The sequence below is a fragment of the Podarcis filfolensis genome, assembly GCF_964270895.1.
Source record: "Podarcis filfolensis genome assembly, chromosome: 1".
NCBI lineage: Eukaryota > Metazoa > Chordata > Lepidosauria > Squamata > Lacertidae > Podarcis > Podarcis filfolensis.
The window spans coordinates 68,729,366-68,755,057 of NC_139604.1; the positions used below are offsets into that span (position 1 = coordinate 68,729,366).

Consider the following 25,692-nt stretch of genomic DNA (forward strand, 5'->3'; position numbering starts at 1 on the left):
CCTACATATATGGTGAATTTGAGACCACTGTGGCCACTGTTTCCAATCAGTTCAACACCACTTACATCCTGCCCTAGGTCCTAGGCACCACTAAACATAAAAACCTGGGTAGCCACCCCTTGGTCGATTTGTTGCTGTTCTAGGCACAGCTATTTAGCGTTTCTAAACATTTTGCCTCTTTGCCATGACTGGATTGTGCATATTCCAAGTCTGTATGAAGGTAAGATTACCATTGGTGTGAAGCTGGTTTGAGAAATCCTCAGAGAGTACTGTTTCATAACAACAGGATTCATTTGCATTTTGGATAATGTCATGTGGAAAGGCAGTGAGTGCACAGTAAATGAAAGTGGGAACACAACCTTAGTAGGTTCATGATGGAGGCAAGATTCAAACCAGGGGCTTCCTCAGCCATACTAATGCGAGGTGTCAGTTGTTTTTTCCCCAAGGGATGTAATATTAAAATAAGAGTCTTCTGAAACAGATCTAGGCTAGGCCAAAAATAAATAATTCTTAAAATACATCAGAAATGAAGAATCCCCTTCACTCCTGCAGGTCTGGTTTAGTTTACATTCTTTACAGCTTCTTGCTTCAAAATGTCACCTTTCCCTTACCTCCACTCAATATGGATTTTTTAAACCTCAGATGAAGCCCTAGCTTTCCTTTTATTTGCATTAACACATCTACTGATGTTTTGTTATACCACTGGAAAAGACCAGAAGGCATGGGGAAAGTATGAAAACAGCCATACATATAATTCTCTAAGCTAAATAATGGGATGTTGCTCTTACCTCCAAACAGAGAATCATTTCTAAAGGCAGTTTGTTTTGCCGTGAGATGTAGGATCACATCCTCCGTAGTTGGTGCTGTTGGTGAAATGGTCTGCGTTACACATATAATACGATATAGCAGCTTTGAAGGCTCTTTAGTTTTCTGTGACTCAGATGTTTGAACTACTGCTGAAGTGTCCTGAGGCAAGACTGCAGAAGTAGAGTTTGCCTCCATAGTAACGTCCAGGGATGCAGTTGTACTTTCTTCTGGTATGCAGGAATTAATCCATGTGTCTGAAAAGATGAGGGAAAGCGGTGCAATGAGATGTATTGACACTAGCATTTTGCATGCAGCTGAAATGACTTTTCATACTGAATTGCAGTGAACGCTTTCCTCCTTGCTACAACCATCATAAATCAGGTGGTAATTTCTATTTCTTTTTGTTTGTTTGTTTGTTTGTTTAAAGTACACTTCATCATCCTCACCCTAGTGCCTCTAATAGCTAAGCTAAGGGAACTGCACTGTCAGCGTAAGTGGGATCCCTGAGAAACAAGAAGGAGGTGTCAGCAGCAGTATGGCAGTTAACAACAGGGAAGGTTGAATATCCATTAGAAAAAAATGTTTTGCTGGGTGCTCTTTCTCCTGCTCACAACAGGAAAATTGGGAGCATAATGGGAGTCGAAAGCATTAAATTCCTGCACATCTGGTCCTAATAGTGGTTATTTAAATGAAATGACATACTTACTCATTGCTTTCACAAAATTAACATCTCATCTAGTTTGGCCCTTAGGCCAGGAAAAACATTGGTTCAGAAAGTTACCCAACCCACTACATTGCGGTGGTACTTAAAACCACATTTTAAAGGCATGTTTTGTGTGTGCCTGTAGCCTGTAGGTGCTTTGATATATTAAATGCAGCAAGAGAATTGAGCTGCCAATGTGATCCTGAGGAATAACTAATCCCTTATTCTGAAGGTCGTTTATATAATTTACACAGTTTGAAAGCTATTATGACACCAATGGCCATTCTGAGTACATTTTAATATAATAGAAGGAAATGACCTCTTTACGGTTCTTCATATGAGTCCCTGGTGGAAGCCTGATGACGCATTTTCATTGACTGAATAGGATGCTGAATGACAGAGTGATATTACTTTTATCACCAGAGTCTTTAAGTGATGCCAAAAGTCACAGAGAGGACACAAATTTATCCAAGTACATTTTACACCAAGACTCTTAGAGATTAACACACTCATTATTAGGTAGTATTTTTGTGATTTTATATTGTAAGATGCACTGTTATCCTAGGATGAAGCGCAGTACAGAAATTTCATCAACATCATCATCATCATCATCATCATCATCATGTGAAGGACAGAGACACTCTGATCCAGTATCAACCAGTAGGGTATCTTTTTCTATCACAATTTGAATTGTATGGAATGTAAATTGTCATACAAGAAATAAAAGAAGCAATAAAATACAATTAAAAATCATGCACCATCTAGCAGAGTGCATTGCAATTGGTACACCATCAGTAATTTTCAAGAGGTTTATGAGGAAATAAATTGGGGAACTTTTAGAATTTAGAGAGAAAAATGTTTCTTTTTAATTTTGCCTATCTGCTCTCCCTTTCATTCCTTATAGTTCCATCCCATCCCTAATTCATAGAATCTTAGAATCATAGAATTGAAGGGATCCCATGGGGTCATCTAATCCAACCCTTTGCAATGCAGGAATTGCAGCTAAATAATCTCTGGCTAATAGCCATCCAACCTCCACTTTAAAACCTGAAAGAAAGGAGAGTCCACTGTAACAAAGCTTGATCTGAAACCTTGACAACAACATACCATGACACACCCAATGATTCTCCGCCCTGCCTGCTTTACTGCCCTTTCATACCATACACTTTGACCAAGGGGACACAGAGAAGTTAGCGGATAGTTTCCTCTCTCAGGTTGAAAGTTTATGTGTAACTTGTAGTTCCTTTTATCCAAGAGTCAGGGTAAACTGAGAGATGGTGGAAAATTTAAGTTGTGGGGTGGGTGGCGCAGGCTGGCCATGATCTCATGGCAACTGGATAGCCTTCACACGAAATGTCGCTACATCCGCTTAAGAAAGAGATTTGATACAAAATATTATTGCTTGATTCATTATCTTGGCTCACTCACCTGAAGAATTGTAACAGTAAGCATGGGCTCGATAGTCATGTTTGGTTCTCCAGACGACTATTCCAGTGTTATTCCTACCACATTTTTCATTGGGAGTTATCCGGGAAATGACAACATACCCTTCTTGTATCCAGCCAAAACTACAACGGAAAACATTGTTTTTCTGTTAAGCGTATGCCCATATCAAAGAATGTACTTGATAAAATTTAGCATATAAAAGCTAAACTGAACGTTTATTCTGGTCACTGTGGGCCATTGAATAGCTTGCTTGCTTACTGATAGATAGATAGATAGATAGATAGATAGATAGACAGACAGATTAATTGTGTGAGGCCCAAGTTTTGTTTCTCCCTTAGAAACAACCTACTCTGCAACATGGAGCTTTTATAGAAGAAAGGAAAAGCAAATAACGCTGTAGAAAAGTTCTCTCACAGGTTTATCTTTAAAAAGATAGGCAATATTTTCTACTGTTGACAACTTTATGGATTTGCAATCCAGGTTCGAAGATTTGCCATTTGTAGTCTAACACATGAAATTGTCATATGTTTAAATAGGGGGATGAAATGCCTATGAATGGGTCTGGACTGCATCACTGTGCAATTTGGCTTACTTGCAAATAAGCATGTATAAATTTAATGCCACCTTCTTGCTGAATATGTATTTGATGTGGTTCTTCAGCATAATCAAACAACTCATCCAATAATAGCAAGTGTCTGTCACACACGACTACACTATCTCAAGGACACAAAAAATTTTCTTCTTGGTTGTTGTTGGTTTTTTTTTTTAAAAAACGTTATTTAGGGCAGCCCACCTAGGAGGCAAGATGAGGTGACCAATTCAGGCAGCGGGATCCATAGGAGTAGCAAATGCAACCTCCAAAGAATGCAATGCCTGCTGCCACAGTAGCAGTGACAGCTGTGGCATGCGCCTTGAAGACTGGATCTGCTGCCTTCTCAGCATCCCCTCATGCAGCAACCTCTTGGCATAGGGAGGAGCTCCTCACACCCATGTTCCGATGTAGATATTTATCCTGCCCCCATTCCCGATGTAGATCTTCACACACCACTTCTTCTCTGGTGGGGGTGGGGGGAGGAACCATTTTGTGCTTCACCGCAAGTGTCAAAACGTCTTGGGCCAGCCCTGACTTTAGCGATTTCTGCACATTGAAACCCTATACACAACTGTTTAGAAGCAAGTCCCATTGTGTTCAGTGGGGGTGACTTCCTAATAACTGTGTTTAAGATTCAGACTTAATAAAATTGGCAAGAAGAGGAAATGAAAAGCTGTATAATGTCACAGTCAGGATGTTACATGGTAAGTAATGTAAAACAAGAGTGTAAACGGAATGAAATACATGTTATAAAAATGTGCAAAGATGTCAATGATTTGATTACTAACTATTTCTGAGATCTAAGGATCTACACAAACAGTTCTGTGACCCTAAGGAGGCTTTGGGGCTTACAAGTATTGAACAGCAACTCTTCCTGTCATATAGGCCGTCTCTTTGGAAACTTGGGGATGTTTCAAAAGGAGTTTGTGATATGGGATAGCAGGATCCTGTCAATTTTTCACTTGGTCTACTCTGAGTACGACTAATGTTGGATGTTACTCCATGGACTTAGACTTAAATATTTGAAATCCCTTCTGTGAAGGAAATGAACAGAGACAGTCACAGCCAGTGGCGTAGCGTGGGTTGTCAGCACCCGGGGCAAGGCAAGTAATTTGCGCCCCCTAACCCGTGGATTTGCGCCCCCTAACCCATGGATTTGCCCTAACCCCAGATGTTGCACCTGGTGCGGCCGGCCCCCCCTGCACCCCCCACGCTACGCCACTGGTCACAGCACAATCCTAACTCAATGTAAGTCCTATTGAATTCAATGAGGCTTACTCCCAGGTAAGTGAGGTTAGGATTGCAGCCTTAATCACAGAATGTTAATGTAAGAAAAGTCAGAATAAGGTGTAGATATTTAATTATTTCATGCTTTAGATTCATTTATAATAATATTTTTTAAAATATTGTATCTACAAAGAGATGTCTATTTGCCAACCTACAATAAAATATTTTAAATGTTGAAAGATTTTCTGTACCTGCAGGTTTCAAAGCCATGCTTCCGAGCCTCTTCAACCTGAGATTTATATGCCAACTGTAACCCCAGCTGCTCGCATATTTGTCGTGCAGTGACAAAATTAAATACACCTTTATTGTTAACATGTGAAGCAAGAGTTATTCCAGAAATCCTGCACTGGAGAGTCTTAACATCTGCAAATAGAGAAGAAATACATCAAATGATTACTTATAGAAATTTGATCTTTAATTTCATGTACTTTGAAGAGTGGAAAAATTATAAGAGCTACTTTACATAAAGTCAAGTATAATTACACCAACTAGCTGAGTCGCTCCAGCATTCCAATCCAGGGTCATGCCTATTCCCAATAACCGATATTCTTTAACTAAAAATAACTTTGGTTAGTAAGGATCAGGGAGAGCTGGGTTTGAACTCTCCCTCAGCCTAGTCACTCTCTTAAAGAATTGCTGTGAGGGTACAATGGAATATAAAAAGAATAATGTACACAGCCTGGGACCACCTTGATATCCAAGGATTGGTTTGGGAACATGTGCTTTTAAATGTGTTCATAAATGATCTACAGTTAGGGGTGAGCAGCGAAGTTACCAAGTTTGCTGGTGATACAAAATGGTTCAGAGTGGTTAAAACAAAACAGGATTGCAAATCGTCTTAAGCAGGGTGAAGGAACAGTAAAATGGCAAATGTCATTCAATGTAAGCAAATGTAAAGTGATGCACATCAGGGCAAAAAGTCTTAATTTAATATATACACTTACAGGATCTGAACTGACAGTGATTGACCAGGAACAGAGGCAGTTTTAGGGGAGCAGGACTGGTTTGGGCGCCACGGTGCAGGGGTGCCTCAGCAATGCTGTAGAGCGCAAGAGATGGGTGTGTGGGTGCTTGATTTTAGTGTCGTCGTACAGGGTGCTGCTGAAATTGAGAGCTCAAAGGCTGCCACTGCTGGGAACAAGACCTTGGAGTCTTGAGAAAAGCCTGAGGAAGTTTATGAGTATAGGCTACCATATGGGGGACTTTTTAACCAAGAGAAAATTTGAGTAAGCAGGGACATTATAGAGGTGCATTAAATTATGAATAGCATGAAGAAAATGGATTGAAAACTGTTTTTCCCTTTCATAATACAGTGGTACCTCAGGTTAAGAACTTATTTCGTTCTGGAGGTCCGTTCTTAACCTGAAACTGTTCTTAACCTGAAGCATCACTTTAGCTAATGGGGCCTCCTGTTGCTGCCGCGCCGCCGGCGTACGGTTTCTGTTCTCATCCTGAAGCAAAGTTCTTAACCCGAGGTACTATTTCTGGGTTAGCGGAGTCTGTAACCTGAAGCATCTGTAACCTAAAGCATATGTAACCCAAGGTACCACTGTACTAGAATTCAAAGTCACTTGTTGTTCAAAAAGAACATTTGACAAATGAGGTACAGTCAAGATGATAAGGGTCTATCAGATTTGGAGGGAAGGAATATCTGCAGTATTCTGCAGAACAGTTAGCCATGGGAATAAGAGACATCCTTTCTTTTAAAATAAGGGAACAGGGTTTAAAAATAAGCATTGTGTATCTGAATCTTGACTCCTCTTTCCTCTTTAGTCATCAATTTGCCTCAAACAATACTCTACTCCCCAAGGACCAATTTTTCTTACCAAGCTGAGTGCTCTCGGTGCATGCAAATATTTGTGGTGTTTCAGTGCCAACACTACCATTAGGCAGGAAGGGACAGTACATATTAGAGAGCATAAGATTATTTAAAACAAATTTAATTCCATGGCGTCTTTTGGAGTTTCTGCTTCAAATAGCAACATGACTTTGCTATCTTTTTTTATTAAGTGCTTTACTCATAACCTAAGTTTCCTAAGATTAGGAAGTTTACTTGAAACAGGAAAATGAACTTCATTGAAAGAGCTCTGTATGATTTCTTGTGCAGTGACAGATAGAACTGGAGAGTTTGATCATATTATAAATCTATATTAGTCCAGCGGCTTGGCTGTTCTCTCTCAGGACTTGAAGTGGAAAAGGGTGTGGCTGAACTTGCAAGGAAGGAAAAGGAGGAAGGGAAGGTATTCTATCTGAAACGATGGGAACAAGTAAAGGAAAAGGGAAAAGTATATTAAGCTTGTGGTGACTGGAAATTTTTTTAGCATGGATAGAGTGCTGGACTGTGCTCTTTGACAACTATAACCTGGGCTGTGAACTTACTGGCTAAAAACAGGTGGCTGGCTAGCACTCAGCAGAGCAACTTTAAATCATTTAAAAAGTCATTAAACTAATAACCAGCAAAAACTTTTGAACTGCTCAGTAGATTCAAAACCTTGTTTTTTTGTGGTTTGGTTGATAAACACATTTTGAAGATAATAAGAGGGAAGGGAGGAACAAATCCAAGCAAAACTTAAAAAAAAAACCACAGAAAAATATCTGGTTCTGCAGCTAAGGTAACTGCTGCATTACTTGTAACACCTGATTCAGAATTTCATTTTTGAATAATTTATTAACATTCTAGTTGCATCTTTAACTGGAGACACTTAAGAGTTCTTGGCTGCTTCCAGACAGCCTGTTTATTGAGTATCCTGATTTGTTTGCATAAAGTTTGTAGGGAGGTTAGGTGACGTTGGCTATTTATTGAGAATTCATTTTGATTTGTTTGCAGGGAGGTTATACAATGTTGGGCCAAGCAAGTGTTATTCCATCCATTCCAGTGCACCTTTATTGCAAAGAGTCCAAACTTTGGGGGCCAGAAACAAGTTGTGTGAGAGCATAAAGTCAACTTTAATGGTGCCAGCCAAATTTGCTGCTATGTGTCTGAATCCCACCCCAAAACAGTGGCAGTCTGGAAGCACCCCTTATTGTTTAGGTATCCTCCTGCTCTGTGTTTCATTTTACTGCAATCCGGGATTAATTTGCAGAGCTGTGAATAATCTTGCTGAGAATAGTGGGCTGGATTCGATTACCTTGTCCTTACAGTGCTACAAAACACTTCAGAGAAAAAACAGTACAAGCAACATACTAAAAACGTACCTTCCAAAGGAAAATTGTGCTGGGTTGTGATGCTTGCAATCCAGGTTGAGAAAAAGAAGATTGTAACTCCAACGTGAGATGCCATCCTCGGGAACAGGAGGTGTCGAGATTCAAGCCAGGTTGCTTCCTTCCCACCCTGCAGTGTTGAAAATGCGACGCCTGGCGCACCTTGTGATCTCTGAATGAGGTCCTCTCTTGAGAACTGCTGGACGGCCACTGTGCTCCACCACAGGCAGGAACAAACTTGTTGCTGAGCTCAAAAGCCATCCTACAGGTCAAGGTCACTAAGTGGAAACGCATGACACCCCCCCAAAAAAAGCTAGGGGCAGCCTGGAAAATAAAACTAGTGCTGACTCAGAAAACGTACAGCTGAGGAAGAGAGATAACACGATGTTATACTCTTTGCCTTATAAACAACGGGAAGATTTCCCCTATAGCTCTGGGATGCTCGTTCTGTGACAGTTCCTGTTTAGGCAGTTGTGAGTCACTCATCCTTCATTCAGCCTAATCACTTGTTAACCAGACGCTGCGGGTGTGGTGTGTAAAACTGTTGATTACCTTATATGTAAAAACATGGAAATCAGAACTTTTGATATAAATTTATAATTTAGATGCATGGTTGAAAGGTGAAAAAAATGACTATTTGACTGAGGTAATGGTTTACAAACTCTGTTTTTGGGAAAGGATAGAATCATAGAATTGTAGAGTTGGAAGAGACCCTGAGTCGTCATCTAGTCCAACCCCTTCAATGCAGGAATCTCAATACAGAATCAAAATTTGATTTGATTTGAAACTAGACACAGTGATTCAACTTGTGCTTATACTTAGGATCCAGTCTCTGACAGACTCAAGTTTTCCTGCCTGACTGTATCTCTTGTCTTTCTCCTTGTCAGCAGTGTCACGATCACATCTAAGGTAGAAGAGATGCCATTAGAGCGTGCACTGAGCGTGGCCAAGTGACTCCTCAAGAAGCTGTGAACAGAACATGACAAAATAGCCAAATGCACACAGAGAGTGTGATTCAAAGTCACCTTCCTTATTTTAAAGCAAACTGATGAGAAAATGTGAAGAACTGAAGTCTGGAAAAACGATTAACAGAGAGAAACCAAAAGTGCCTGAGTCGTGGTGTTTTTCATGAAGGCTTTCTCTTGCTTCCAAAGGATCACCCCTTTTAGTGTGTGCTGTTTCCCCTCCAAAAAAAGATGAACAAAGTGTTCACCCATTGTGTTGGGACAGGTATCGGAGGGGTGAAATATGCCCGCATTGCTAAGAACAAGGCAGCCTAAGTAACCCTCCGAGTCTAGCTATATAGATCCGTAGAGGTAAGTAAGGGTTGGGACTTGGTAATCTGGCATAACATGGTGACCTGTGCAAGGCCAAAATTTTGCTCCCCACAAATGGATCTTCTCAATTATTGATCTTCTCAATATTGTGCCCACTTGGCTTAATGACCTGTGTGGCAAAACAGCCCACACCGCCATGAATCTAGCGCTGAGGAAAGAGTAAGGGTGAGCAATGGGAAAATGATGACATTGACATCCTAGTTGAGTCACATCCACACTGACCTCACAGCCATTTTGAGCTAAGGCAACGATAATAATAATAATAATAATAATAATAATAATAATAATAATATTTTTTATTTATACCCCGCCCTCCCCAGCCAAGGCCGGGCTCAGGGCGGCTAACAAGCAATAATAAAAACAAGCTGAATGAATACAGCTTAAAAACAAAATTAAAATACAACATTAAAATATTGAAACATTAAAATATTAAAATGTAGCCTCATCGCAGGAGGAGAAAGGAAAAGAAAAAAGAAAGAGGGGGAGGGAATCAAATTGGCTCCAAGACAAAGGCCAGGTGGAACAACTCTGTCTTACAGGCCCTGTGGAAAGAAATCAGATCCCGCAGGGCCCTGGTCTCATGAGGCAGAGCGTTCAACCAGTGTTGAAAAGGCCCTGGCTCTGGTTGAAGCTAATCTAACTTCCTTAGGGCCCGGGACCACTAGGGTGTTGCTATTTATGGACCTTGAGGCTCTCCGTGGGGCATACCGGGAGAGGCGGTCCCGTAGGTATGAGGGTCCTAGGCCGTGAAGGGCTTTAAAGGTCAAAACCAGCACCTTAAATCTGACCCTGTCCTCCGCCGGGAGCCAGTGCAGCTGGAAAAGCACTGGGTGAATATGCTTCCATGGCAGAGACCCCGTGAGGAGCCTCGCTGCAGCATTCTGCACCCGCTGGAGTTTCTGGGACAGCTTCAAGGGCAGCCCCGTGTAGAGCGAATTACAGTAGTCAAGCCTGGAGGTGACCGTCGCATGGATCACTGTGGCCAGGTCAGCAATGCTATGCTATTGACTTTATTTTCCCTTAGTAATGCCATCATGTAGCCAAAAGCAATTGACTACATAACTCCAGTAAATCACATTCATTACGTCATCACAGAATGGCTGTGATCATGTAGCAAAGGGGGCGAAATAAATCTTAAAACAACATGGCAAAAGCAAAAGCACATTTATAAGTTGGGGGATTTTGCAAGATTGGGTTGATGGACAACATATTGTCCCCAGAGGCAAACCTTGTGTCTCAAAAAGGTCTGTGCTTTAAAAACTACACAGTGTCAATTGGACTTTAAAGGATAATGGAAGCCTTTAAATTTATTCCTGATCGTTTTTGTGTTTCCATTTCCATTTAAACTTGTGTTTGTACAAAAAGCACACTTGAGAAGATGAGTGCTTCACCCTGTATTACTGAAAATTTCAGCACCTATTTTTTCTTAAAGATTGCTAATCATTCCATACATACAACTTGTGTTCTCTGATGGAATTCCTAAGTGCCCATGCACAGAATAAAGAAGTCACAGATGACATGAGCAACACAGAGGACTCTGAAACAATATTTTATTTCCAAATCTCAAGTATGTGATGCTATACAGTACAATACTAGCACACCTGTGCAAAGTTTTACAAAATTTAAAACAGGATACACAAAATAGTGCCTCTCGAGTTCCACCTACTTTAAAACATCAGTGCTGTGCACAAAATACACATGTGTCTTGTTAAAGCCAAATAAATAAAATATTGCACTTCCAAAAAAACAACAACCCCAAAACAAAATCCTATTTTGGTGTGAATGGTGTAAGATTGCTGACTTGCTCTTTGTAGCCACATGAGTCCTGTGAATTTAAAGGAACAGAACTTTTTTTTTAGAAAGACCCCCAAAAATGCATAATCTTTTCTTCGTCTCAAAAAATATGGCACTGATTTGTAACCCATTGGGCCAATACTTATTAACAATTTAATTATGTTTGGTCTAAAATCCTGTTAACAAGAAGACTGACATTTCAGGTGCTCTATACATTAAACTGTTTCCCCAATAATTAGTGAAACAGTAAATCATTTTTGTAGCAGGTAGATGGCCCCATGTGTCAAAGCTATGCATCTTAAGTAATTCTACTTAAAAAAAATATGCAGTGGTTTCACAGTAGAACTATTGTAAGGGAAGAAAATGCAGAATGAGGTGTTGCCTCTCAACTTACATTGGTATTATCCCATAGCGTTGGTTCAGGTTTAACATTTCTGCTGCCTTAACCATGCTTAAGGACTTGGGACTACATGCTCTGCCCCATCTGCATGCTCAAACCCCAGCCTCCATATATGAATTCCTTCCGTTGGCTTTAATCATGATTAAGGCTTACATCAGCATTGACTTTAATGATGGTTAATATACTAATTAGGGTTTGCTATTGAACAGAAAGTGAAAGTTTGTTTTAAAATTCTGGTTAGCAGCAAACAGTGGTTTGGTTCAGAGGTAATGTAAACTTTAGCAGTGGTTAAGATTGGGAGGGAAATGGTAGAGAATTCACTCCAGAAAGGTCATGGAGCTCACTCATGCAATTTATGAGCAGATCCATGATCTGACCATAGCTAAACAAAATGAACTACTAATATCAGAATTTAATTTTGTAAAGTTGGTAGATCACCTCATAAGAAACGTTCCACTGTCTAGGGAGTTAACTTTTCCCTTTTACTTATTGAATAAAATATATAAACCACCTAATTTAAATAAATAAATAAATAAATCAAGCAGTTTACATAAAATAGCTTTCTGATTTGGGTTTTTGCAATACCATTGTTACTCCTAATTTCCTGATTGTCTGTAGCAGAAGGTGTGCCTCAACTATATTTCACTACAGTGAAAAACTACATTGTATCTATTCCATATCAAAGTCATTTCATCCAAAAGCCAGCAAAAAACCTTTAATTTGATTATTTGCCCCCCTTTAATTTCCCCTCTTCCAGTTTGAGATCAAATGACACACTTTCTCATTAGCCTTATTAAACGTACTTAATCACAATATTTTACTCTTCTGGAGCCACTTAGAGACATATCTGAAAATTCAAAGTTGTGTTTCAAACAGCTGCTTGAGTCAAAATTAAAATCATACCACACTTCTATTTCCTGAGACTCTAACGCTCATTAAACTGAAGATAAATCATCAGGCATCAAATGACATCAGTTATAAGTTTATACTGGGCTCTACGTCTTTATCCTTCTCAACGTATAAAACAGATTCCTGCAAGAATAAGTTCCTACAATATGTCTAAGTGTTCAACAGAGTTTTGAACTCAGGCCCAGCTAGGAAAAGCTATTAATATCCTATCTGAATCAGAGCTCACCATGCTTCCAGCACTTCCTTCTGTGCCTCCAATTCCAATACAAGAGAAGTTATCAATTTCAAACACAAATGAAAGCTAGATAAGCTTGCGCAAAAGGCTAGCACAGGATGAGCACAAACATCACGCAAGATGCTTCCTCCAATAGAAAGCTTCATGAATGATGAAATATACACAGAATCGGAATCAGCACATAACACATGGTAAAACCACATGTGTTGTTTACATTCCATTGGCTGAAATGTTCCCTGACAGAAATGTCAGTTCTCCTCTGCAAATATACCACGCCTTCTTATATGAATGCAATGTAGTTCTTTTAAGTTTGCTGTGCTTACAGCAGGTTACCAGTTATCACCAATGTGGGTGACAGATTTTGCAGACCCAGAGCCGTTTCACACTTACTAGAGCATGTCTTCTGTATGCATAATAGAGACTGTATGTGACTGATTGGGCACCTCCACTGAACCCCACCATGTGTATAATGTACCGCATGCACATGACTCTGGTGAAATCTCCCCATTCAAAAAGAAAAGAATGAACAAAGTACGTGTGAAGTAACAAAGACTGTGTTGCAAGTTATGTTGTATGTGTGGTGGAGTGACATATGTTCCTGCTTCCATTCATGCAGAGAACCTGTTTTGAGACCATTGGCACCAGCTTGTAGCCAGGACACAATGCCTTTAGTATTTTTCCATTTAATCTTTTGCTTATTCCTTATGATTGTGAAATCAATTCTCTAATCTATTATAACGCTAAGGGCTAAAAATAAATAAATTGAAAAGCCCCTGAAATTTATAGAAGGAATCAGTGCTGACATTTATATAGGAAGAAGGCCGCAAGTGACATCCCTCAGAAGCACTGGAATTTGTGTTCCACCTATAACCTAGATGTCAATGCCCAGTTTTTGGTCAAACACTATCTTTATATTCTCATGTAGTGATATTCAGGCACATCAATCAAATAACAATTAGCATGAAAGAGAGAACAGCATTTATTGGCTGGTGCATCTGGCTAGATAAAAATCACACGGCATTCACAAGTCTGATGGCACAGACGAAATTAAGCAGTAGGTTACTGATCACATTTAACCACCACAAAAGTGACAAAGCACTGCTCTGCTTTGTGCACCTCGGTTCTCAAACAGGTGCTTACTGCTGTATCGTTAAGTTGTTCTCCTCCCCGTTCATGCTTTTGTTATTCCGTGCGCTGGTCATGTTGCAGTCCTGAGTTCCACCAGAAGTATTGCTGGACAGCAGAACAGGTAGCTTTCACTCGTGGCCCAGTCGACAACTCAGTACAGGAGGAAAAGTAGTTGTATAAACTGGAGATTCCCAGCACCACAGCAAAAATGACGATAACAGCAGCTACAATCCAGAGCACGTTCCAGTGTTTATGCAGTTTGGGGTACAGTATTTGTACATAGTGGATAACAACTTCAAGTTTGCTGTAAAATGAAAAGGAATCAAGCAAGTATGTAGAAGTTACAGTTAGGTAGTTCCGTTACTTGGAAAGCTACCATATCATTTAAGACTGAATGGCTTAGCAGTTCAGATGGCTGTCCACATCAGGTCATATGCCACAGGATCAAAGGTACAGCTGTTCCCATGAGCATGAAGTAGTTCATTATTTTTGTATCAATTTTAGTACTTTTATAATACATATCTTTTCTCTTTTTGTTTTTTGAGATGAGAATTGACATATTTATATTAAAAGTATTACAGTCGGCATCAGGAGAAAGATGCAATATTTATAGCATCTACAGTCATTTAGATTTTTCATCATGAGATGAAACTGTCATCAAAGGTTCCAATAAAAACTAGATGAGAAGCTGACTGTCAAGGAAGCCAGTATATTCATTAAATTTGACTTCGGTTTCACAGCTATACCATTTAAAACATAGGCTAAGAGTATTGAAAACAGACAGGTAACACACAAATATTCTAGCAGCTCTTGTTCTAAATCAGTTTGTAAAGAGTATTATTTCTTGTTGTTAGCCGCTCTGAGCCTGGCTTTGGCCGGGGAGGGCAGGATACAAATAAAAATTTATTATTACTATTTATTAGCGGTGTTTTTAAGGGGTAGGCCCAAGCCCTAGGACTTTTGTGCTGTCCTCCATATCTCCTCCACTCCCACCTGCAAAAAAACATTTTTCAAAACCTTGCTTAGAGGGCAGCAAGGCAAAAAGCACAGTACCACTAAGACCCAGCCACTTAAGGCAAATTAAGTCCTGAACAGCAAGAGTCAGAGTTTTTTCCCCCCATGCTCTGAAAGTTGGCTTCAGTGTGCATTTTTGGTTATAGAATAGCATATGCATATTCTATGCCAATTTGCCTCATAAGTCTTTTAATTGCTTAGGATATTCCTACACAATTCCTCACTTTCTCCTTCATGTAACATAAATGTATTTTAGAGGCTCAAATGTGATTGAATCATCATGTATGAAAGCACGCTTTGTCCCAATGCCTTTATAAATTTTTCCCACTGGGCTCATATGAACAATAAAATGCAAACCTGAATTTATCTGTTTAAATTTCATCTTTCCAGGAACAACAGTAACCTTGCCTTTGTTGCCCATAAAATTATTTTTGCTTGGAAGAGTTGTTCTAAAAAAGCTGGTTGGAGTAGCTTTACCACACTGATGGCATTCTTCTGAATTAACCTCCAAAGCATGCCAGAAGGCAGCACACATTTAATGAAACAAATTAATATTCACTTTCTAAATCAGAAGAGAGACCTCCAGCTGTTGTTGGACTACAACTTCCATCATCTCTGATCATTGGCTATGCTGGGTGGGCTCAATCACTGGGTACTCAAGTCCAACAACTTCTGGAGGGCCACAGGTTCCTGCCCCCCCTCTCCAGCTGTTTTCTCACCTGTGCTGCTTGCTGATTTCATCGTCGCTTTCACCTGCTACACATTCTTTGGGGCTCTCATCTATTTTCTCTTCATCATCTTCTTTCAGCTCTTCAAGTTCTTTGGTTTTCTTTAAGCCTTCCTGATATCTTTTAAGAGGAAAAAAGAAAAGAAAAAAGACGCATGTACTCTTCTTTTTCATTTTTAAAGCGCGTAATTCATTCATGCTGCATGGCTCAGACAAAAAAATTAAACAATCACAATGACCTTATTAAGTCTGCCTCATGCTTCTACTGTACTTGCTCTTGATATCACCATTGTCACTGTCCTATTTTTAAAAAATATATCTGATAATCTAAGGTTATTTTCCAAGTTACCCAGGTATTCCATAATAATAAGGTATGTATTTTGAACAAACCTAGAAATTCATTGAGGAAAACAGAGTGAAGGAAGGCTTTGTTTGTTTGCTAGTATGGCATTTCTCTCAAAGTTTGAATCAGGTGGGTAGCCATGCAGCTTCAGGGGCAGGGCCAATCGTATACAACCTCATCCAAACACAATAGCTGGGTCTGAAATTTGCTTCATGATCAATGGGCTGGCCTTGACAAACAGGGAATACTACCAACAAAAGCAAACGGAATACTCCAACATGCAGGTGGGGAATGGGCTCAGTTGGATATCCATGAATCGTGATGAACAGAAGGAGAGAAGAGCACATGCAAGCTACCCACACATAATTCTAACTAAATGTAATTATGATATTTGAGTAAGTCCTGTTTATTTTGAGAACATGTCCCTGCTAAAATGCCACACAGTTGCTCTTCCAGGGACTGCAAGTTAAATCGTACAATGTTAACTGGTGACACCTGTAGAGGCCATAGTCCAAATTATCAATGCTGGAAGACACATGATAAACTCTTCAGATCAGTCAAGATTGATAGATTCTAGTAGTGTAGTAGAGATTATAACATTACTCTTTAAGCACTAGTGATAACTGCAAATAATCTGGGCGATGTGGAATCCAAATCAGTTTCAAACTGGTTTAAGTGGTGTGGCTTTCTTCCAAGGACCATGGGAAGCTACCGTATTTTTCCCTCTATAACACGCAGATTTTTTCTCCTAAAAAGGAAGGGGAAATGTCTGTGCGTGTTATTGAGCAAATGTGTGGTCCCTGGAGCCAAATGGCAAAAAAAATCAGGCAAAAATCAAATCGCGCGTCTCGGAGAAGGGAAACCTGAAAAGAGGAAGTGGCTGCTTTCCTGCATTCTGCCTCAGGGTCTTACTGCCCACCCTCCTCTGTTTCCTTGCTGTGTTTGCTCAAACGGAACAAAGAGCAGGGAAAGCCCCTCCCCTCCAGGCAAGCAGAGTGTCGTCTCTGTGCTCCGGTGCTGCTGAAAACATGCAGGAGGGAGAGAGAGAGAGAGAGAGAGAGAGAGAGAGAGAGAGAGAGAGAGAGAGAGCTGGCTGGCTTGGGTGGGTAGGTGAGGGAAAACTTTTGCCTTCCTTTCCTCCCTCCCGTTATACCCCTCTCCTGCATTCTTAGCCAGCTGCTTCTCTGCACACCCCTCTCGTGCTCCTTGTCCATTCTGTATTTTTCCTTCCTTCCCCACTTAAAATGTGGTTAAAAAGCATGGATCCACATGGATCCTCAGGATCTTTGCATTGGGTCACCCCAAATTCACCATCAGATCACATAGCATGTCCATGGCTACAGCCTGCCCCCCAAAAATCACACACACACTGTTGCCTGGGGCTGCAATGGTGCAAAAATGTGGTTAAAAAGCATGGATCCACATGGATCCTCAGGATCTTTGCATTGGGTCACCCCAAATTCACCATCAGATCACATAGCATGTCCATGGCTACAGCCTGCCCCCCCCAAATCACGCACCCACTGTTGCCTGGGGCTGCAATGGTGCAAAAACGTGGTTACAAAACATGGATCCTCAGGATCTTTGCATTGGGTCACCCCAAATTCACCATCAGAGCACATAGCATGTCCATGGCTACAGCCTGCCCCCCCCCAAAATCACACACCCACTGTTGCCTGGGGCTGCAATGGTGCAAAAACGTGGTTACAAAGCATGGATCCACAGGGATTCTCAGGATTTTTGCATTGGGTCACCCCAAATTCACCATCAGATCACATGTCTGTGGCCACAGCATGAAGCACAAAAATGATAAATCCACTGTTTCATTCAGAATGTTTTTTCCCTTGTTTTCCTCCTCTAAAAACGATGTGCGTGTTATGGTCAGGTGCGTGTTATCGAGCGAAAAATACGGTACTTTGTATTTGCTAGCAGATTCAGTCTCTTTCCTGGGCTAACAGTCCTAGTGGTACAGAGGAAGGAGCCAAGTTACATAATAAACCACTGTGTTTGTAGACACATTCTAATTGGGGAATTCTGACCTTCCTACTTGTTATGGAATTCTAAACATGAATAGAGGTTGTATATATTTAAAATTAACAGAAGTTATGTCTTATTGGTTTATATGCTAAACACACACACACACACACACACACACACACACACGTACATTACCTCAGGGTTCTAGTTGTCTCACCAACAACAAAGCCCCTACTTTGGAACTGGCTCTGCTACTCAGATATATGAGCCCAATGACTTTCAGTGAATCACCAGACATAATTTGTGATGTGAATCATGCTTCTTTGGTTACAGTTTTGTTTTAATTCTTTTTCTCTACTTAATTGTTATTAGCCTTCTGAATACATGGTGCCCTTCTGTTTTTGCCTAAATGTAGATGCACAACTGCTATGGCAATGGAAACTGATGAGACAACAAAGGAATGAAATGTGACTATCATCTCACTGAAGTGTGTGTGTGTGTGTGTGTGTGTGTGTGTGTGTTAATTTGTTCTGTTTTGGAAGTCCCATATTTGCAGTATAAAGACAAGCATGAAGGAGGTTTTCCAGCTCGCTCACAGGTCCTTATAATTTCAGTGGAAACAGTTGGTCCTGGCAAGTATTAACTGCTTTCAATTTAACCTGAGGACTGCCATTTGTTTAGTGTAATTTTAATTTATTTGAATTAATTTTGGGATGCATTTTAATCAATTGCTTATTTTTATGTATATTGTGTTATTAATATTATGTTAGCTGCTCTGAGCCCAGCTCCAGCAGGGGAGGGTGGGATACAAATAAAAATTTATTATTGTTCATTATTATTAGAAAGATTCTACATTTCTGCAAATCATTTATTTGCATAGCAGCCTATAAAATTCATGAAAGCAAGAGGAACCCATACACAACTGCACTAGCTAATAATTAAAATAAATTGCCCATAATGTAGCCTCCCTCTTTAAGGATTCAGAATGCACACATACTCACCCTTTGTTATAAGCCTCTTCTTCTATTTTGGCTTTTGTCTCTGGGCTGATCTCTTCCAAGGCACTCTGTACCGGTGCTGAAGGAGGTGGTTCACTCTCAGGCTCCCCATTTGATTTTCCACTAGTAAATTTAAAATTAAACACAGATAACTTTATTATCTCATCTAATATTATGTACCCCCACCAGAATGCTTATGGGTCTCTTGATCTTTGGGAGGGTCTTTGACGTCCATACAGTGCAAAGTCTTATAAGTACAGCTGGGCTGAACACTTGATCCAGCCCTAGTTGGTCTTTTAGTGGGAATATTACATACCACAAAGCTCAGTGGGTCAAGCTGCCATTTGGCTCCTCCCTTCCCAGAATTGCCTCCTGCAGTTTCCCAATATAACCCTTTAGGGTATTGTCAGGGAACTGCCATCAGTACTGGAGGGGGAGAGCGAAAGCCAGAGGGATTCCAGAGAGCGTCCAGGGATCGGGAGGAGCAGCCCATCTTCTGGGGAAGAGAATCAGCGTAGCGCCAGTGGAGAAGGGGGGCAGCTGGGGGAAGTGGCGAGGCGGTCTCATGACTCCTTGCCGGGGACCAGCGGGGAGAGTAGGGGTCCTCCGTTGCCCACGCCCTCCCTGCGCAGAAGGCTTCCGCGCAGAGAGGGTAGGCGGAGACGAGGCGTCAAAGAACTTCTTTGCTGGAAGAAGTTTAAGAAACGCCCACTGACGGATTCTGCCAGCGATTGAGTCAGCCACGGGTGAGTGGCTGTCCGGACAGAAAAGGTTCACTTTGGCAACCCAGCCAGGTGTTTGCACCCAGCTGGGGAGATAGGCACCTGCTTACGCACGAGCAACCCCTAGAACTATTACAGGTATTATGAAAGAGCGATTGCCTTGAATTTTCCTCTTCCTTTCTCATCCCTTTTTATTTTATGTCCTACTCCCTTGCAATTACTTGAAATGGTAAAGTGCCATTATGTGTACACACCTTCAGATCTGTTGTGTGCTCTGTGCTTCCCTTCTGAAATCCATTTTCCATTCATAACTTTTGCCTAACCAATTCTATTTCATCTTCTCTATTTTGGTATTTACCATATTCACACGCTTTGGAGCCCCTATTGCAAAACTGAGTGCACATTCTGCCTAAGTTAGTTCTACGACAAATAGAGTAACAGCACTGTCACCTTCAGTCAGCAAGTTGTTTTGGGTCAGCTTAACTAACATGAGGTGTTCTTTCAGACCTGCTTGGCTGGTCTGGACAGCCAGACAATATACGTAGATTCTAATAAAATTGAAAAGACGGAAACAGAAGGCGTTGTCCCAAAGGAAAGGGTTGCAGCTTGATGCTAAGCTTCCCTGTCCGTTACGGAAGCAGAAGCTATGCAAGAACAACTTGGGGGATTCACCTTGGTGATGTCAGAGAACTGCAGTCCTGTCTTGGGCACTGCTGCTTTCTGATTGCTGCTTGGCTGCCAGCACATGAGGGAAGAGAGATTTTGTAGGGATATTATACAACTCCAGCGATTCTCTCACCTCTAAATAAAAATGATCCTGGAAAAACTCCACTGAAATTGTCATTGCTGTGGAAAAGCTAGATACTTTACATAAACACAGCATCATCTTGGACCCTTCAACAAATCACTAATCATAATTCTGAAATGTCAGCAAGAGATTTCCTTCAAATGTGCTGTATTTCCTGAAGGCAAGTGCTCTGCCCTGTGAGAAAAGCTGCCAATATACAGTAAACTTTCTAGGAAGTACGTTCGTGCATGGAGTTCCAAAACACAAGCACATCCTGTGTTCTTAAGAAAAATCTCTCGATAAAACCTGAAACAATGGCTGGGCTGGGCATTTGTTATTCTCATGTTTAAAAGCCTTCGTTCAGCATGATATTACTTTAGGTTGTATCTATCTAAGTTCTACTCAGAACAGAATGGACTCAAGTTAGTTATGTCAATTAACTTCAATGAGTCTACTCTGAGTACAACTAACATAGGATTAACCTTTTATAATACACATTATTCTGGGATGGGTACAGATGACTTTTTGAGAGACGTTACTGCCGGGTTATAGCATGGACACTGTCTGTTAACTTTTTTTAACAGGAATAAATAATGCAAATAGGCAAGATATTTAAAGTACTGTATCTACCTTCATTGGCAAAATATTGATCTTATTCCATCAACTTAAACTCTTTAAGGAAAAAAGCTCTTTTTATGCCAGCAGGAATTATCTGCTCTACAATTCTCAATATAGTAAATATTTGTTAACTCACTTCTCTATAAGCGCTGATAAGACGGGAGTTGATGTCAGGTTGCTTCTTCCATTTGATGACTCAGACTGTGGATAAAGATGTCCATTCAATTTCATTCAAGTAGCAAACAACACAACTGTATTTCTTACATGAAGGTGTACTCAACATACATACAAAAAAAAATTGAACGGTCCCCAAACATAAACTAGGTGTTTTCCTGCATACAGGAAGCCTAGTATTGTTTAGAACATCTCTAAATACCTCCTCTATAGAAGGGACAGGAAGCCTACAGCCCTTCAGATGTTTGTTGGACTCCAACTTCCATCAGCCACAGCCAGGATGGTTAATAGTGATGGATGGGAGTTGTAGTCCAACAATATCTGGAAGGCTGCAGGTTCCCCATCTCTGTTTAACAGTATATTTCTCACCTTTGTCTGTGTATCAACATAGTTTACTTCTGATGCGAATCTATTTTTTTATTTATATGACTGTTGTATCAAATAGCCTCAGATTTATAAAATGTGGCACAGTCACACCTGTGTGCAAAGGTTTTTCTTTAAAGCTTTGGTTTCTCTAGAATGTTAGAAATTTGAAAAACCTTACCAGGGATGGCATCAAAGGTATGGGCGATGCAGTAGGTGACTGGCCAGGGAGCTCAAATTTTGAAACAACAGCAACACTGACTCGTCTTCGAGGCATCTATAATAAATATATATATATTTCATTACATGTGACTCCAAGTTCTATTTTCATAGGCTGCATATCAGGCAGATTAGGGGAAAGGAGAAAAAAAGGACAAAACCATGGGTAAGAAAGTTCTTTCAGGAGTGACCTTTATTCATAGTTTGAGTCTAAGGGGTTAAATCTGACAGTGTGGGTCCTGTAGAAAAGTAAAAGACTTCTGGGAAATGATATACAATGAATTGAAAAAAATGTTTAAGATAACTTTTGTCAAAAAAACAAACAAAAAAACACCAGAAGCCTTTTTACTTGAATTAACAAGGGATGAAATACCAAGGGACTTAAAAAGACTATTCATGTATGCAACAACAGCCACAAGAATGTTGCTTGCCCGGAAGTGGAAAGAAGAGAAGGTACCAACAAAAGAGGAATGAATAACTAAGATGATGGACTATGCCGAAATGGCAAAGATGACCATGAAGATCAGAGATCACGATGAGAAAAAGTTTGAACAGGAATGGAAGAAGTTTATAAACTATTTAAAAAACCACCGTAAATATATTAAAATGGTAGTAGGTTTGATATAACATTTATGAAAGCATATAATTGGAAATTAGGATGAATAAGAGGGAAAACAAAGAGTTTGGAGAAATAAAATAAGTTGCAAGAGATCAGGGGGGTAGAAAATTGAAATCCAGGGGAGAGGCGGGGGGGGAGTCTATATTGTATCTTTGGAAAAGTATTGAACTTATAAAATATTGTGATTATAAAATTTGTAAAATGTTTTTAAAAATAAATAAATAAATAAATAAATAAAAATGAGTGTGAATGAGCAGCCACTTATGCAGCTGAGCTTTTCCTTCCCCTCCTTCCCCTTGCAAATCCCACATGCTCAAAAAGATCTGCTCTGAAGGGTTGGGGGTTACCCTCTGGAGCAGATTTTGGGACACGCAGGGGGCTGGAGCGGGGAAGGAGAGAAACCGTAAGTCCCACTGTGCGGATATAACTGAATTTCACCCTAATTCTATTCTAATGCAGATAACTAATAAAGAATTATTACTGTAGTTTTTTCTAATATGCCCATTTACATACCAGTTGTATGCCAGTTACAAAAAGGAACCCTGCAGCATTAAATCCTAAGAAGCCTTAAACACCAAAGTTTGCATGTGGTGCATGGCACAAGCCTATGCGTGTTTACTCAGATGCAAGTTACATTCCATTCAGTAGGACTTGCTCCCCAGTAAGTGTGTCTATGACTGTAACCTTAGGTAAGTAAACTTAGTTTGATGGATTTCTAAAGGCCAAACTACATATTATGCTCCACAACCTTTTTTAAACAACAACAACAACATGCTTTTGTTTTGAAAGAAAAGTAGCCATGCCGGGTCCCAATTCTGACTGAAGCTTTGTGCCAGTTCTCCTCAGAAAATCCTGATTTCTACTGCTATTTGCCTCCCTGTTGACTTTCTACTGCAACAGCAGCTTTTATATGTGAACTGGTTTCCTGAATGATACATTTCAAGCTGGGGGGAAATATTTTGGAAGTGCTTGAAAAGAAGAAAGAAAAATGAGCAAGTTGTTTGGAATACATGGAGAATCTAAGTCGTTGGGAATTTTTTTTTAAAAAAACACTTATTAAACTAAAGCTTTTTAAAACTTGGAAGAGTACCTTTCCAACAGAAAGAGACATGGATCTTGATGTACGGGGCACACCATCTTCTGTACCATAGTAAAACAAAGCCAACAAAAGTAAGAATAAGAATTAGTGTTTGAAAACAGACATGCCTTGCCAGCACTAAAATAGTAAGAATTTTTTTATATTGAAACAAATGTGCTTTTAAAGCAAAACAGTATATTATCTAAGACTAGGACGTATGTCTCTTTTTGTTACAAGTGCAGAAATTTGGGAAATGTTCAATTCAGTACATTACTATCTATTATCAGATTTTCTAACTTTTGTTCTTTAATAGAATATTGTGCACAGATTTAAACGAAATACGTAAAAACAGTCGAGATATACAACTTTGTTCAACTGCTGTAATTAATTATATTCTGTCAAATACCTTGATAATCTGCTTTTATATCTATGTAGATTTGAGAGTAGTCAACTATGAGTTCAACAGCAATAAAGACATGCTTTAAAATATTGTGTGGTGGGGAAGAAGAGACTATTTTACCAGGTGAGCCATAACTTCTGCTAGAATTTTGATTGGCGAGTTTCTTATACTCCATGAGCTCAGCGTGATCTTTTTCATATGTTCTCTTCAAGTTCTCCACATACTGCATCATAACTTCAGTGGCCTTTGACATGCGCTTCTCCTGCAAGGAGGAGATCAAGCATCGCACAGAAGTATGTTTTCAACAAGAAATGCATAACATCATCTCAGCTTTTAGCAAGACTGAGATTTTACTCATAAATAGACCCTACCACTAACCTTCAGATACATCTTAACTCACACTAATAAGTGAGTGGCTAAGAGGACCAAGCTAGAAGAATGCCTGAATCTAATGTTCACCCTTTTTGGCCAAATTATGCTGCAAAAATTAAGGTGTGCATTAGATTCGATGACACATTTACATTCTCCAGCAAATATTTTTTTGGTTTTAAGATTTTGAAAATTGAGGTGCACATTAGATTCAATGATGCATTAGACTCAAATAAATACGGTAATACAACACCATCATATTATCTGGCTCCAGCCAGACAAAAGCACCTCAAGCAGGTGTGGAGCAGGGTCAGTGAAGGCTGTTCCACAAGAAGAGGGTGTATGGCCCAGGGAGAGTCCCAAGGGCCACAGAGGCAGGCCCAGAGGTTTCTAACTCTGCTTTAGGACCATGTTTGTCTCTCCTGACTATAGCCAACACTCCTTACAAAACTTTATTTTTTCAAGTAGTGAAGTCAGAGCCGATGCAGGGTATTTGATTCCAAGAGTCTTACCTGGCGAACAGCTCCAACCATTTCCGCTCGACTAGATAATCTAGAGGCCAGACGATGCAGCACTGCCATGTCCTCCAACAATCTCTGGTACATGTCTCTGTGCTCAGAATGATGCCACAAGGAAGCTGAAGACTGAAGCGAGAGCATGCACTAATGTATCAAATCAAGCAGCATGTATAGCAGATGAAGTCATTGTGGTTTTAGAGTTCTAGGGTTGTCCACCTTTGTGGTCCCTTGGGTCCATTAAAACTATAGAAAGTTATTGCACAACAAACATAAAAAAGTCCCTCTGTTGGATAGCTACTTACAGTTTCCAAAACCTAAACAAGGCTTGAAATTCCACTACAGATATCAAATCAAGGTCTTATATTCTAGATATCATTACACCTCTTGACTACAAAGAATCAAACTTCATGCTGTCATGAAACAAGGGCTTACCCACACTCACCTTTCCTCTGTGCTTTCCAGGCATAGTCCATCCTTTAAAGCTCTCTGTCCAAGCACTCTCTTTTTTTTGCTCCAGAGCTTTCCTCATGAAAATCCAATCTTTAAAGCTGAATCGGAGCAAAGGACAATCCACTGAAAACCTGAATGCCATTTATTATGTTTCAGCTTTAAAGAGTGGGTTTTTGCCCTTGTAAGATAAAAAGTTTATTACAAAAGTTTATCTACAAATTGTTAAGGCAAGATACCATTTGTGCTTTGTTAATCTCACAGCTCTCTAAACAATGAAGAGTAATGAAAAGTTGAGTGCAAGCAAAGATTTGTTCATTTTTGTTTTTATTTAAAAGCACAGATAATCCTTCAACGGGGCTTTAAAATTCCAGTGGAAAATCTTGTAAACATTACAATCCTCAATTAGCTCATCTTCAGTTTCTTCATTGTACTATCCTTCTTGGTGAGTCTTATGACCGACATGGGTTGACATGCATC

General features: G+C 40.0%; 2 protein-coding genes and 1 long non-coding RNA gene across 13 annotated transcripts in view; 1 reads left to right on the top strand and 2 right to left on the bottom strand.

The window, feature by feature from the left end:
• Positions 1 to 2,263, top strand: part of LOC310756447 — an 8,504-nt gene extending 6,241 nt beyond the window's left edge. Inside the window, exon 3 of the long non-coding RNA XR_014544882.1 lies at positions 1,235 to 2,263. This is a non-coding gene — a long non-coding RNA (uncharacterized lncRNA). The remainder of the gene's footprint in view (positions 1 to 1,234) is intronic.
• The window catches only part of LYVE1 (lymphatic vessel endothelial hyaluronan receptor 1), a 13,157-nt gene extending 4,821 nt beyond the window's left edge, over positions 1 to 8,336 (bottom strand). The window contains exons 1-4 of the mRNA XM_083600008.1: positions 8,031 to 8,336; positions 5,027 to 5,198; positions 2,939 to 3,078; positions 789 to 1,061 (exon numbers count right to left, since the gene is read on the bottom strand). Of these exons, the coding sequence (XP_083456134.1) occupies positions 789 to 1,061; positions 2,939 to 3,078; positions 5,027 to 5,198; positions 8,031 to 8,115 (670 nt within the window). The 5' untranslated portion in view covers positions 8,116 to 8,336. The remainder of the gene's footprint in view (positions 1 to 788; positions 1,062 to 2,938; positions 3,079 to 5,026; positions 5,199 to 8,030) is intronic.
• Positions 8,337 to 10,906: 2,570 nt separating this feature from the next.
• Positions 10,907 to 25,692, bottom strand: part of IRAG1 (inositol 1,4,5-triphosphate receptor associated 1) — a 121,167-nt gene continuing 106,381 nt past the window's right edge. For 6 of the 11 annotated variants that reach the window (XM_083597560.1, XM_083597563.1, XM_083597559.1 and 3 more), the window contains 8 exons: positions 24,760 to 24,891; positions 23,999 to 24,140; positions 23,491 to 23,540; positions 21,744 to 21,839; positions 21,162 to 21,226; positions 18,902 to 19,024; positions 15,573 to 15,701; positions 10,907 to 14,143 (listed from right to left, as the gene is read on the bottom strand). In XM_083597560.1, coding sequence (XP_083453686.1) covers positions 13,894 to 14,143; positions 15,573 to 15,701; positions 18,902 to 19,024; positions 21,162 to 21,226; positions 21,744 to 21,839; positions 23,491 to 23,540; positions 23,999 to 24,140; positions 24,760 to 24,891 — 987 coding nt within the window. In that variant the 3' untranslated portion in view covers positions 10,907 to 13,893. The remainder of the gene's footprint in view (positions 14,144 to 15,572; positions 15,702 to 18,901; positions 19,025 to 21,161; positions 21,227 to 21,743; positions 21,840 to 23,490; positions 23,541 to 23,998; positions 24,141 to 24,759; positions 24,892 to 25,692) is intronic. The other 5 variants (XM_083597558.1, XM_083597562.1, XM_083597557.1 and 2 more) reach the window with 3 other exon arrangements.